The sequence below is a fragment of the Malus domestica genome, chromosome 12 (genome assembly GCF_042453785.1).
Source record: "Malus domestica chromosome 12, GDT2T_hap1".
Classification (NCBI taxonomy): domain Eukaryota; kingdom Viridiplantae; phylum Streptophyta; class Magnoliopsida; order Rosales; family Rosaceae; genus Malus; species Malus domestica.
The window spans coordinates 20372025-20387099 of record NC_091672.1 but is presented as its reverse complement, the minus strand read 5'-3'; the positions used below and the strand labels follow the sequence as shown (position 1 = coordinate 20387099).

The window sequence follows — 15075 nt, the reverse complement described above, 5'->3', positions numbered from 1 at the left end:
TTATTTTATTTTTTTTTACAATTTTTTGGCTGATAAAGGGATCAAATGGTATAGTTCTTTTGTTGGTAGATTGGAGGATTAGAAACTGGTAATTAGGCATACTCTTTGAAGTGTCTGGAAATTAGTCATACTCTTTGGAGTGTCTAGGGGAAAAAGTGGGGGAAACTTTTTTTTCTTTTCTGTTTTCAATATATTTAAAGGAAAATTGTATTTTAAAAGGGTATGGCCCAAAGGATAATGGACTTGCTAACAAAATTGGGTGAAAAAATTTGGTTCTAAGTGTTTCCATTTGTGTTTTGGTGGGCATTTGTCTTGTTCTCTTAGAGTTGTATATGCTATTGGGTGTGCTAGTATTGAAAGTAGTTCACTTGAAATTATAGCACGAGACAATGTTATGTGTCAACATAAGAGAAACTTTATGTGTTACTTTTAATAAACGTGGAGTTTTCTCAATCTTTTGTCATGCGCACAGATCTGAATTTGAACAATAAGTTATAGCGGCTATAATGTTCTCCTTGATAAAGCAGATTGTGGTGTTTGTTAACTTGGATAGGGATATAGCTACAAAGTTGATGAATTCAAATACGGTTGGACTGACACTACTTCTGTTCTGTTGTTGACATGGTCAGTAATTACTTTAGAATTAAAACATATAACTTCATGAGATTTATCAAATCAATTTTTAACATGTTTTGAAGTTTAGGATTTTCACTTCAGTGAATGAGGATTGCATTTGTTTCATTCCTGGGGTTTGCCAAACATTGGATGGGAATTGATTTCAATCTTGTTCCAAACGCTGGAATCAAAATTCCAAAACCATTTCATTTATTGTTTAATGTTGCAAGTTTGTGCAAATTATAACTCGTGACAAAAAGGTGGTTAAACTTTGAGAGGTATATAATGTCAATACATATATACATATTTAAGTGAATCTGTAACGCGTTGTAAGTGTAAGACGCATCTTTATACTTGGTTGGAAATATAAAAGAATTTCATTAGTAAATTGCAAAAGCAAACGAAAGCCACCATCTCCCCCAGTTCCCTTAACAGAAAACTTTCAATCAAAACTGTCCTTTTTTTCCTACACATTTCAACTTTTTAATCAACCTCTCTGTGTGTCCCCTCTCCCCCTAACTTAATCTCAAACAAAGATATATTCTTCTGCCAAAAGCTGATTAACCACTTACAATTCAACTTTTCACAGAAGCTGCTATCACTCTCCATCCCAACTTTCCCAGTCCCAGCAGCTTATATGCTTCTGCTTCACTTCTCTGCTCCACCGACACCATTTCATCATCATCATGCCTTCAAAAATTTAAGCACGCCTTTGAGAGCTTAAAATTTTAGTCCCAACAACTGTCAAAAAAAAGCCAGGGACACCAGCTTCTGATTTTGTCAGTCGGTCAAAACCAAACCAATTTACACAGTACTTAGCTGTAAATTTGTACATTGGCTGGCTGCTTCAGCTTTTGGTCTTCAAAAATGTGGGCTGTGTTTGGCAGTAATTAAATCAGAACCTTGAGGTGGTGTCTAAGCAGCTTTTGGTTCCGTGAGCAGCAAAAGCTCTTCCGCCTGCACTTTGGCTGATGACTTGAGCATGCAAGAGTTGAGCTTTTTCTTGTCAGCCAAGTCTAACCAGACTGAAAACAACGAAGAAACCGGTCTGTGGTCTGAGAATTTCGACTCCCCTCTCACATACGACATTTGTTTAAGCCCTTCCCCCTTCCATAAAATCCTGTCACACCTGCCATACATATCAAACCACATTAGTCTCTTTTCCGAACTAAAGTAACATCGATGAAAACTATTTGAACCACATTTACTGAATATAAATGCGTCTACAACAAGCATAAACTCAGCCTATGAAAGCAAGAAACTAGAACAATGCAGATGTTATACCTTAAACTAATGTAAACAGCGGAAATAGATATTTGAACTCGGGTGCATAATAAAGAGCATCGTTGCTCACCAATGTGGCTATGCCCACGCCCGCAGGGCCGTGGTAGCAAAGGTTTAAACACAAACAACTTGTTTTAAATATGATAATACATACATGATAGTCTGTACATGTCACATGTTCATTTTTTAAAAATTAGACAAAGGAAACAGTTCTTTGTTTCCCCTGCCGACTCCTAAATTAAACTATCAATTAATGTAAAACATAAATGATGACCAAAAAATAATATTTTGATTTCATGTGGACAAAAATAATAATTATGGTCCCTGCCTTAAGATGCTTAAATAGTTAAATCCCACCACCCACAACACCAATTAAAAAAGGATTAGTGTAGCAAGTAAAACTTAAGCTTTATTTGGATTAATTCAGTTTAATAAAAACGTGAAAAAGGTCCGTACTAATTACAAACAATTTGAAAAATATTTTAAACAAATCCGGAACTGCAGCCTGGAGTCAACACGGATTCAATAAAGTTGACGGGTCGGTTATAGGATTAGGAGGACGATTACTCTGATTGAATATGGAGGCTTAACAAAGTTGATTGTCCTTAACTAGCAACAGTTTAAGGTCCACCTCAACGCGTAGTCTAGAAAAGATTTTTAACGATGAGACGCTATTACCTGATGTACTACATTTACTGATCACATTGCTAATCAATGATAATATCTCTAATATAGGTTGAAACCGGTCTCACCGTATGTAATTAAAAATTCATAATGAAGATTACGAAACATATAATTACATTATGTCTGTGTAATGATGGTGATCACTAGTTGATCCTCATTTCAATAAACTCGATGAATGCGTGATGAAATTTGATGCAATTATTGATAAGCTCATAGGGAAACTGATTGGAATCTTACCAGGCTGGAGTGCGTCTCTTATCTCTAGATTTAGAACTTTGGGCAACATAATGATCAGAATTAGCTAGGTATTTGTAGGTTGGAGCAAAATATATCCTCCCTTCCTCCCACCCTTTAAAAACTCGACCTGCTTGTTGCTCTATCCTTAGCTGCCAAAACAACAAATCCGAGCGTAAGATGCGAAATACCAAAGATACCATTTCGATTCGGGACAGTACACCTATTCCCCTATGTTTGGGGGAAAAACAGTTTACATCAGTATCTTACCTGATCTTTCTCTAGAAGTGCCTGCCAATCATGCTTCTTTAATAGTTCATGTGTGTCGCCGCAGCAAGCAGCAGCTAGCCGATAATTTAAATCCCCGAGCCAAATAACCTTGCTGCATTAGATTAAAAACAGGCAAAATTGTCTTAATTGTAGGATTAAAACAACCATAATGTATACTTATTGGCAATTACATGAACAAAAATAAGAGAGGTTTGGTTTCAATGACTTACTCATGGTCTAAAATGCTATTGGGAGGAAGCAGTTGTCCCTTTGTTCTACATGAATGAGAAAATCTTGTTTTCTTTAAGATTTCCATGACATCTGAGTTCCTTCTCATCTCATCCCCTTCTTTCTCCCCAGAGGTTAAATGTGCACACACGAAACAAAATGTTGTTCCTTGCAACGTCATGCTGATTGATATTGAACCCTGTCGCATGCAAAACCATATAGCTTAAAGCGACCATCTAAACAACAATGTCATCATACAAATAGTTTTATTCTCGTGTGGTATAAATTTTATGTTTTGAAATTTAAAGTAACTAACCTTGTTTCCAAGGTATCCCATTATGCCTCTACCAACACACGAGACCTTCGTGTTGCTAATGTGTCTACAAAGATCAGCACGAACCCACACGCACATGAAAATTCCGACCATCTGCTTGCTTGCTGATAGGCAGTAACGATTTCCTTGCATTGGACTATTGCCTTTCCACTGACACATCACTGGCGAGGTTGGTGAGTTTTCTCCACTTGAAGTCGACGCGGGATTCAAATTCAGAAGTCTCTCAAAATCTGCACTGCTAAGCTCATCTTCTAAAGAAAGCAAGTCGGAGAAGCTGAGCCTAGGCTTGCCTTGCTGGTCAAGCTGTCCAGGGTCATTCTTGTTCAGTGCCTCGCGAATCAGGGACAGCCACTTGGCAGCTGGGCCCTTATCTTCCGCGCCCAATACGTTCCCGGCGTTCAAAGGGACAATTTCCTGGAACCTAATTAAAAAAAAAAAAAAAAAGTTCCAAATTCAAATATATTTCAAGTAACTTGATGTATGCATGACAAATGGAAGTTCTCTTGCCAGCTAACTTCTACATAAAACATTGTCAAATTGTTAATCTGAATAACTAGTTAATTAACTTATGACGACATAACTAGTTAAACTGTCTGACAAGAAAATCACTAATTCACTAACTTTTACTTTACCGACATGACACGTTAGACTGTCTGATAATAAAATATTACCAGTATCCTTTTACATAATTAAAACTTGCAATACAGAACAAACATCGAATTAAACAAGAACCCTAATATAAAAGGAATATTGGATTGGATCTAATAAAGTGTAAATTATAGGTTGGACGACTACTCATTGGCACAAAGTCTTCTTTTCCATGTTTAGACTACTACCATTGTCAAGACAAAGCAAAAAACAAGAAAGGAGTCAAACTTGGTATGCAAATTCCTGGACAGAGAAAGAGAGAGAAGAAAGGAGAGAGGGGGAGAGGGAGAGAGAGAGATGCAAAGCAAAGACTGTTACCCAAGAACATAGACGTCTGCGGGAGTAGGAGATTTCAGCCATTCCCTCAAGTTCAAGTTGTCCTGGGGTGATTTGCCTCCAACATTCCATGTCCCTACGAACATCCTAAACATAGACAAAACGACTTCGTTTAGTCTATTCTCACAAAAACTTGTGTGAAATGAAGCATTGTTTCAAAGGCCAAGACCTAGTCAGATTATTCTCAAGAAAATTATCCAAAATTGAATCATACATTAGCCAAGTCAAAATCAATCGTCAAAATTACACAACACAATATAAGAGAAGTTACGGAAATGTATTTATTGAACTAAGTACGTGATTGTTGTAATTGGCTGGCAATTACTTACATAAGCAAATCCAGCTACAATAGAAACACATGAAAATACAGTTCATTGAATAACACTAAGTAACACATACAATGATGTACAGAGGTCAATACACCATATGATTGGACAAATATACCAATTATTTATAGGTTTTTGCACTTAACATGTAATTATGCCCTATAAACATCACTTACACAATCGTGATATTGACTTACTTGAGATTGGGATCATCAGTGACAGTAGGCGGCTCCATTCCACAACTTTGTCTATGGGCTGTTTCCCCCATCAACGTGCATCTATCTTGAAAAAATAAACACAAAATAAAACAAGATTAATACCCAAAACTGAAGAAAAAGCTCAATTACTTGAGAAATAATATAGCAAAGGACACCTATGTTACTGTAGCACAATAACCCAAGTTCATCAGCCTAACATCCTCCCCGTCCACGTGGCACAACCAGAATAATCTGAGGATTTTTTAGTGTGTTTGAAATACACTCCTGTACAAAAAGTGTCATTATAAAATTATTAAAATTTTTTTTTTTTCAAATATCCAACCACGACATCCTAATTTGTGTTTTCGATAGACTAAAACATTCCTCGCTCTAAACCATCACAAGGGGGACCCATCTAGAATCAAGGGAGCCCATCGTAACCCAGTTCGCGTCTAATCAAAATTAAAAACAAAAGCCGTGGATCGGACGGCTCAGAGGATATCAGAGCGCCCGTTCCAGCTGGAGGATAAAGAGCCAAAGGTGAACCAAGTACGAGTACGGTGCGGCTGCATGGTAAAATTACCTGAAAAATCGTCCGGTACGACGACGTAGCGGTCTTGGTCCGAGCAGCTCTTCCTTCTCCCAGTCTCATCTGACACAGCAAACAAGCAAACAAACAACTTCAGATTGGAAACCGCCGAAACACCGACGCATCCGATACGAAACGATACACCGCGAAAAATGAATAAACCGGGAAAAACCCGAAATCTTACATTTTGGAGAGTAATCGGAATGAAACTCATCCCCCTTGATTGGTATGTTGAGCCATTTCCTCGCCATCACTTTCGGCCACGAAGGCTGTAGCCAAACAATTCGGATATTGGATTTAATTTCTGTTTCGGTTTCGAGAACCCGATCTTTTACAAATTTACGATAAACGAAAATTTAATGGCCAAAAGATGAATTGGGTACCTTGGATATCTTCCCGCCGTTGGTCCTCATTGCTCCGCCGTCCGATCACCGGACCGAAATCCAGTCCACAACTCTAAAATCTGAACGGAGAGGAAGGCGAGTGTAGTCGGTGGGTTAAGATAAATCCAATCCAAAAGCACATTAATAATTACTTAATTAAGAAAAAAAAAATATGACTAGAGAAGTGAAAGTCGTCAAGAAAAACAAAATGGGTGCTGAATCAAAGGAAAAAAATATAATTTATTGACAGATTTTTATTTATTTTTGTTTTTTTTAACGGCAAGAGAAAAAAGAAGGCGAAAACGGAGATTAAATCAGCGTCAACTAGAGCATTCAACCGAAAATAAAAAACCCAGTTGCAGGAAATATGGAGACAGCTTCGGAATCAACGTAAGCTTGAAGAAATTAAATTAAAATTTAAAAAATTACAATATTTGGAGAAAATGGTTTTTGGGGTAATTAATAAATAAGAGAGAGAGAGAGAGAGAGTAGGCCAGGTTCATCCTTTTGGGAGGAGGAATGTTTCTTTACAAGCAAGGGAGGTAGCCTTTACAGAGAGGGAGGCCTTAAACAAAAACAAGAATAGTGACCAAAAGGGTTGGCCTTTTTTGGTTTGAGATCTTTAGCCACGGATCAAATCTAAATAAATATGTCACAAAAGATTATATTTGGTCAAGTTTGGAGCTGGATTTTACGTTAAAAAAAAAAAAAAAAGGACTTTTGAGAACCAAAATATGGAAGAATGATGAGAAATGATTGGGACCGGAATCTTTTGTTTATCTGAGAAATTTGGGATTTGGGTTTTGTAAATATGGGGAAGGAGTCACCAGATCTTGGTGATTTGAGATAAACAGAGCTTCACAGAAATAGTGGGACAATGAATCACAGAGAGAGAGAGAGAGAGAGAGAGAGAGAGGAGAAAGAATCATAAGAACTGTGGGACGTACTGTCAATCGCATTGCTGATAAAAAACGGATTTACGTCACAAATCAATGACTAAAACAAGCAAAACACAACAATTACAGAAAATTAAAAATTTGGGTGTTTTGGGGTTTTGGTTTTACTGGGGAAATAGAGTGCTTACAGGAATGAATCCAAAGGAGATGATGGTAAAATTGAGGGAGGTTGAAAACTTGAAAGGAGAACCCCAATTCTTTTGTGGAGCTTTCGTTGTCGATCAGGCAAAGAAGGAGAGACAAGTCAGAGAAGCCGAGGCCTGATGTGCTGCTTGTTTTGGTTGGCTCGGTGGAGGAGAGAAGAAGGAATGCAGAGGAATTTGTGCGCGTTCCTCGTAAAAGTGGCAACACTTTGGCTTCTCAAATTTATAGACATCAAGAGGCGTTCCTCCTTAAAAGCAAAAAGGTAAGAGAGAGAGAGAGAGAGAGAGAGAGAGAGAGAGAGAGAGAGAGAGGGAGAGGGTGCTCGCAAAGAGGTGTGAGAGAGTGAGACTCGACGAAGGTCTTCAACGTCGAAGTGCAACTTTCAAAAAGCACACATATTCCATTATGGGTATTTTAGTCATTTTGTTAAAACTTGAGGAGTGCAATTATTAAGTTTAGTTATTACTTTATTACCGACTTAGTAGAGTATTACTCTTTACTTGTAAGTAAAATGTTTTAAGAGCATTTTCAATAAGATTCCCTATTTAAAGACTCCCACGACCACTTTTAGGGACTCATTTAGGAGTTTTAGAGTAGTTCCACCCCTAACACAAATGTGCTAGCACTCAGCGCATTTATCCACTCAGTGAACAGTGATAAATCCCAATGAACAGTAATAGGCCAAATGCATCTCCGTTCCTAAAACTAAATAACCTAGTCAATTTTATTAAAATATTATTAATTTTTATTATAAAATAATAATTTAATTTTTAATTCTTTTTCCCACTTTTTATCAAAAGGGTATCTCTGGACTCATTCTTCTTTTTCTTCCCTGATATACTCAAGTCCTTGTTTATATGTCAATAGGGTTTCAAATTTCAAATTCCATCCACTTTGTTTCTCTGCAGAAACATCAACTTCCATTGACAAAGGCCATTGAATCTTTGATGGGACATCATCACTGTTGTAGAAGGGAAGCCCCATCCTCGTACCTAGTTCTGGTTTTCTTGGCGGTGGTCGCGGTGCTTCTTCTTCTGTCGTCTTTGATCTCCCTCCGCCCCGGAATCAACCTCAGCCTTGAGGAGCTCTACACCAAGAACCCGGAATCAACCTCAACCTCGAAAAGCTTTGCACCAAGATCTCTCTGCGACGCGTTGATCGTGCAGGAAGTTGATGACCCGGTTGACGTCAGATGGCTCGGCATATGGGTCTGTCGATTTTAGGCCGGTCTCTTGCCTGGCTTGGGTTGGGTGCTGGCCTATCAGTTCCACGATGGAACTGCTCTTAGAGGATTATTCGAGTCCTTAAAAGAATATTGTCTACAATAAAAATTTCTTATAATATAATCCCTAAATATAGAGACTAAAATATAAAAAAATTATTATTCATTTCATTGAATTATTGTAACCATTGATAAAAATAAAAATACTATCTCTACCTTTGATTTTTCAAGAATTAAAAAAAAAAAAAAAAGGCAAATGAGAAGTTGCCTTTGGTGTGTTCAAAAAACAAGGAAATAAACATAAAGAGTAGCATCATTTCTCACTCAAAATTAATATGGAGTCCACTATTTGAGTCTGTATATGTAGTTCTCATATTTGAAATTTTTTTTGAGGTATTTGGCGAGTCCTTATGTATTAAGATACTTTGAGAACTTCAATTTTGGCCCATTGGAAGTCATATGTCCCTATATTTAGGGACTATACAATTGTAGAGACTCCATTTAAAGTCTCAATTGGAGATGCTCTAAGTTCGCTAAAAGCGAGTTTTAACTACCTTATTATTAATCTATTATGAGGCTACATCCACTCACTCTCCTTTAGTGTAGATAATATCATTTGTTAAAAAAACAAATACGTGGGTACCGACTAAGATCATCTCCGGAGCTTTGCCTCCAGACCCAATGAATCCATCAATACTGGTCATTAAATTTAATCGTGCGGCCATAAAACTAGAGGGAAAAGGTGCAGGCGATGGGAGACGAAGAAGGAGGGGATGGGGGTGAGATGACCAGAGGGGATGAGGAAGGAGGAGTGGATTGGGTGGAATGACAACAATCATGGAGGTGGGTGACTGGTGAGTGGTGAAGTTGTGAAAGTGAATGAGAAAGTTTGAGGAAGAACCTAGTTTGGCCGTTGAACTCCTTGCCGCTGCGAAGTTGGTTGGTGGTGGCATGCTAGACACCACCATAGGTGAGAAGGGGAGATAATTCTGGTATGCGAAAGTGTGCTCTGTGAAAAAGTAGAGAAAATTTCTGATTGTAAGATCAATTTTGAACGATGAGGATTTGTTGATCCCCGAATTTGAAGATGATCCTCTTCCACTTGGGTACTCACTAATGGGTACTTACCTTTTTATTTTGTCTCATGCTTTTTTAACACGTATTATTGTTCTAAAAAATAATGGACATGTTATTATTTTTTTTGAGCTTTTGAAAACAAAGAACACATGTCATTTTTTTATTGAATGAAATCAGAAAGTGACTACATAAAATATTCTCTAGTAAATACCAAGTATTGTCCTAACCGAAGTACCACCAAAACTCCAAATCGTCAATTTCTCATGTAAAGTGATAACTGTGTGAATACTCTATTTTTTTTTCCTTTTTTTTTTTCGAATGTATTTTTGACACTTAAAACTCCATATAACTCTTAATAAGAATTTAGTTAACTAAAGCTTGTAGGACATATTTTCCATTTTCACAAATACAAGTTGTAGCCAATGACTTAGTCCCAATCATTTAGAGGTCAAGGAGTGATCAAAACACAAATGAAAATGGTCATGTGCGTAACACCTGATAATTTTTTGTGGAATTTTTAACAGAGATTGACAAAGCATATTGAAAGGAGGAGTTCGAACATAAGACCTCATCGGCAAAGATGATGCTCTTCACAATTTATCCAGTAATTATTGTAACAATTACACTATGTTTGTATGAATAAATTAAACTTGAAATTTTTGCAAAAGTCATAATTTATAAATTGATATTCGCAAATTCTCTTGTTTAGATTCATATGTATAAAAATTTAGAATTTCTATATAAAAAAAAAGCTTAGAATTTAGGATCTTTATTAAAAAAATATTTCCTCTGTCCTTTATTTCTTTAAAATTATATGTCAGACAAGACGTTCACATGAGATGGCACTAAGGAATCTTTTATCATATGGCCCGAATAATAAAATTAAAATTAAGTAAATCATGTGAGGGGCTAATTTTTCATGATTTTTGCTAGATTTGCCAACTTAAGGATCAAAAGTCAACCAAATGTTGGAGTTGAATTTAATAAGAAACACCAACTAGTTAATAACTTTATACGGTGTCAATAAAATGGGATTTGTTGAAAATGCTAGTAGGTAGTGAATGCCCACAGTACTTTGGCAGAAGTTTTTAATGTCCATGCAAAGTGAAATGAAATTTGGAGATGCAGGAGATGGTATTGTCAAAATGGGTGATGTAAATTTCAAAGTGCAGTTAATGCATTAGTTCGGAGTTGCTCTATAAATAAAGCACTCTGTATGCTTTCAAAAGATATAGAGAGAATATACAGAAGGAAAGAAAGATCAATAATATCATCTCTTCCTCCATCTTTTATTTGTTATCCTCTTGTGCTATTGTTTCAATGTGATATTTTACGCATGCTTTACTCCATTCACTAAAAGGTTATCTTTCTAACTTTGACATAAATATAATACGTTATCGGCACGACTCTCTAAATATAACTATTCCTCATTTCTCTTCACTGAACGAAAAAAAAGAAGAAAGTTTCCTCTAAGGTTTTTACTATTCATCTTTTTTCTTTGCCTCAACTGCGCGATATACCCTCACGACGAACTGTTTGCTCCATGCCTGCTTCTAGTTCTTAACCTAACGGTTACATACATCTTTGATTTCTTGTTTGGTATAGATATTGATTACTAACCCAGTATTTATTTTTACTGCAATCCAAGATGGTGCGGTACAATCGCCTATCTTGAACTGCAAATTTCATCTTACTGCGATCCAAGATGGTGCGGTATCATCGCCTATCTTGGACTACAAATTTAATTTTACTACAAATTTTAGGTGGAGCGGTATAATTGCCCGCCCTACCCTGCATATTTAATTTGCCTGCAGTTTAATTTCATTGCAATTTTAGGTGGTGCGGTATAATCGTCCACACTGCTATGCGTATTTAAATTTTCTTGCTACTTGAGTGGTGTGGAATAATCGCCCATTCTATGTTACATTATTTCAATGAGAATGGTGCGGTACAATCACCCTCCTCGTTCATCTTGAAAATCTCGAGCCTGAAGTTTTGAGTGCTTATCATTTTGGCTTGAAGATCAAAATGCAAAATTTGTAAGAACCAAAAGTTCTAACACTATATTCCTTCAGGAATACATATTATTGCAAGTTCTTACACATCTCATTTTCTTTCAGAAAAGAAAATGGCAAACTTGGCGAAGCTTGATTATGCTACCCTGGACATTACCGGGAAGAATTACCTTACCTGGGTACTGGATACCAAGATCCATTTGGAAGCAGGGAATCTTGGAGATACCATCAGGGAAGAGAGTAGCTCATCTTCTCAAGAGCGGGCGAAGGCTATGATTTTTATTCGTTGCCATTTTGATGAGGCACTAAAGAGCGAGTACTTAGCGGTTGAAGATCCGTTAACTCTTTGGAATGCATTGAGAAGTAGATACAATCACCAAATAATGGTTCCAAGAGCTCGCTATGAATGGACTCACCTAAGGATCCAGGATTTCAAGTCAGTGGCAGAGTACAATTTTGCGTTGTTCAGAATTACCTCTCAGCTGAAGCTCTATGGGGATACTATTACTGAGGAAAATTTGCTGGAAAAGACTTTCAGCACATTTTATGCCTCTAACGTGCTCTTGCAGCAGCAGTATAGAGCACAAGGCTTCACTGAATACAACCAGCTGATATCTGTGCTCCTGGTAGCTGAACAGAACAATGAGTTCTTGATGAAAAACCATCATTCCCAACCTACTGGATCTGCACCATTCCCAGAAGTGAATGCTGCTTCCCTCGAAGTGAACGTCACATCCTCTGGTGGCGATAATCATAAACGAGGATGTGGCCACAAGCGAGGTCGGTGAAATAGGAAGGGTAAGAACCATGGTGGTCAGTTTCACAACCAGGTTCCAAGGTATAATTCAGGCCCGAACTTCAAACATATGAATCGCCACAAAGGCAAAGCTCACATGAACAATGCTCTCAGGAACTCTGAAGGAGCCTGCCATAGATGTGGTGGCAATGGGCATTGGGCGCGTACTTGTCGTACCCCAAAACATCTGGTGGATCTGTATCAAGCCTCCCTCAAGGAGAAGGGTGTCGAGACCAATTTTCTTGACCAGGCTAAACTAATGGATATACCTGATCAAGTGTGTGACTTATCAGGATAGTTGAACACAACCCACCTAGATGTTTCAGACTTCATTATGGAAAGGGGGAATCAAGTATACCGGTCCGACTGAATCGTTTATGTTTGATGTACTTTTATTATGTTGAACTTGTAGTTTAAAACTGGCATTTCAGATTCAATAAAAGTGGCATGTAAATTTCCTGTTATAACTTGCTTCTAACTCTGATTCCCTTACTCAGAGAGCATGGATAAAAACTATGGTCATTCTCAAAACATGAGAAATGGTGAAGACATTTATTTTGCAGATTGCGCAACAACGCATACAATACTTCGAGATCAAAAGTATTTCTTAAGCTTGATGCTTACAAAAGTAAAGGTAACAACAATATTAGGCCAATCAGATGTGATTGAAGGCTCAGGGAAATCCTAGATTATGTTACCAAATGGAACAATATTGTCCATACAGAATGCGTTGTACGCTACTCAATCTACTCGAAACTTGTTGAGTTTCAAAGACATACGTTTAAATAGATACCACATTGACGAAAAGTGCAAAAAATGTGGAGCATCTATGCATTACCTCCAATGATACCCATAAGCGTATATTGGAGAAGTTGCGTGGTTTGTCGAGTGGATTGTATTATACATACATAAAGACAGCTAAATTACATATTGTCATGAACCAGAAGTTCATTGATTCAAAAGTTTACATGTTTTGGCATGACCGTCTGGGTCACCCAGGATCTACCATGATGCGTAGAATCATTACCAACTCTAATGGACATCCATTATTGAGTAGAAATATTGATATCTCAAATGATAACCCTTGCAAAGCTTGTTCTCAAGGGAAGTTGGTAATTAGACCATCACTACTAAAGGTTGATGTTGAATCCCCATCATTTCTGCAAAGAATTTAAGGGGATATTTGTGGACATATTCAACCATCATGTGGACCATTTCGATATTTTGTGGTTTTGGTTGATGCATTTACCCGATGGTCACATGTTTGTCTATTGTCTACTCGGAATGTAGCTTTTGCGAGACTTCTTGCTCAGATAACTAAGTTACGAGCACAGTTCCTAGATTATCCCATTAAGTCAATTCGACTTGATAACGCTGGTGAATTTACGTCTCAAACCTTTGATGATTACTGCATGACATTGGGCATCGATGTTGAACACCCCGTTCCTCATGTCCATACTCAAAATGGTCTAGCAGAAGCATTGATTAAGCGACTTCAGTTAATAGCTCGCACTCTGCTTATGAAAACAAAATTGCCAGTTTCTGCATGGGGACATGCCATCTTACATGCTGCATCATTGGTTCGATTGAGACTATAGCCAACCACCAATACTCCTCAGTATAACTCGTGTTTGGGCATCAGCCAAACATTTCACATTTACGAGTTTTTGGTTGTGCTGTTTATGTGCTTATTGCACTCCCGTAACGCACTAAAATGGGACCTCAGCGTAGACTGAGAATTTATGTGGGTTTTGATTCACCATCTATCATTAGATATTTGGAACCCTTGACAGGTGATATGTTTACAGCTCGTTTTGCTGATTGTCACTTTGATAAGACAGTCTTCTCGTCATTAGGGGAAGAAAAGACCGTTCCAGAAGAACGGAAAGAGCTGACATGGGTTTTCCCCACATTGTCTCATTTTGATCCACGTAGCACTCAATGTGAAAATGAAGTGAAAAGAATCGTTCATCTTCAAAGCATTGCCAATCAAATGCCAGATGCATTTAATGATGCTATGAAAGTGACAAAATCACATATACCAGCTGCAAATGCACCTGCAAGGATTGATGTCCCTGTTGGACAAAATAAAGTGGCAGCAAATGATTCATCTGGTGCACGCTTGAAGCGTGGTAGACCACCAGGTTCAAAAGATTCAGCCCCTTGAAAAAGAAAGACAAGGGCATAGTTGAATCCAAATGAAATCATTCAGGAAGAGAGAATGAATGACAAATCCACAATTCATGATTCTGGACTTCCAAAAGAAGAAAATGTCTTTGATGAGACACATGTCCCTGAAGAGACAGCAGTACATGAGAGCAAAGAAATCTCCATAAATTATGCATGTACTAATGAATTGTAGGATCAGAATGAAATAATCATTAATGATATGTTTGCATTCGCAGTAGTCACTGAAATCATATTAAGTGATGATATTGAGCCCCACTTTGTTGATGAATGTAAACAGAGACAAGATTGGCCTAAGTGGAAAGATGCAATCCAGGTAGAATTAAATTCCTTGGAAAGGCGAAATGTTTTTGGACCAATAGTCCAAACCCCACCCGGTGTAAACCCCGTGGCTTACAAATGGGTATTCACAAGGAAACACAATGAGAAAAATGAGATTGCAAGATATAAAGCACAACTCATTGTATAAGGTTTTTCACAAAGACCTGGAATTGATTATGAAGAGACATACTCTCCTGTAATGGACGCAATTACATTCCGTTACTTAATA

The 15075-nt window shown here is 37.6% G+C and overlaps 1 protein-coding gene across 5 annotated transcripts; it reads right to left on the bottom strand.

The window, feature by feature from the left end:
* Positions 1–942: 942 nt before the first annotated feature.
* LOC103450195 (type I inositol polyphosphate 5-phosphatase 8-like) lies at positions 943–7582 on the bottom strand. Of its 5 annotated transcripts, none has more exons than XM_008389505.4 (11): positions 7213–7582; positions 6129–6208; positions 5930–6014; positions 5740–5808; positions 5157–5241; positions 4616–4720; positions 3632–4070; positions 3318–3514; positions 3088–3199; positions 2821–2969; positions 943–1744 (listed from the first exon to the last, which is right to left on the bottom strand). In XM_008389505.4, exons 2-11 carry the CDS (start codon positions 6156–6158, stop codon positions 1531–1533), a joined length of 1485 nt encoding a protein of 494 aa, XP_008387727.2. In that variant the 5' UTR covers positions 6159–6208; positions 7213–7582; the 3' UTR covers positions 943–1530. The 5 variants fall into 5 exon arrangements, with proteins under 5 accessions (XP_008387727.2, XP_028945405.1, XP_070666105.1 ...); XM_029089572.2 differs by having other exon boundaries at positions 5157–5237; positions 7213–7421; XM_070810004.1 differs by having other exon boundaries at positions 5740–5814; positions 7213–7410.
* Positions 7583–15075: the final 7493 nt, after the last annotated feature.

What these genes read in the sequence shown, in the direction of transcription:
- LOC103450195 (XM_070810004.1), bottom strand. Translation starts at nt 6,158, where the DNA reads ATGAGGACCAACGGCGGGAAGATATCCAAG. An exon ending in TTCCGATTACTCTCCAAAAT is followed by an intron (nt 5,815 to 5,929) that starts GTAAGATTTCGG and finishes GCTTGTTTGCTG; the next exon opens with TGTCAGATGAGACTGGGAGA. An exon ending in CACTTCTAGAGAAAGATCAG is followed by an intron (nt 2,970 to 3,087) that starts GTAAGATACTGA and finishes TTGTTTTGGCAG; the next exon opens with CTAAGGATAGAGCAACAAGC.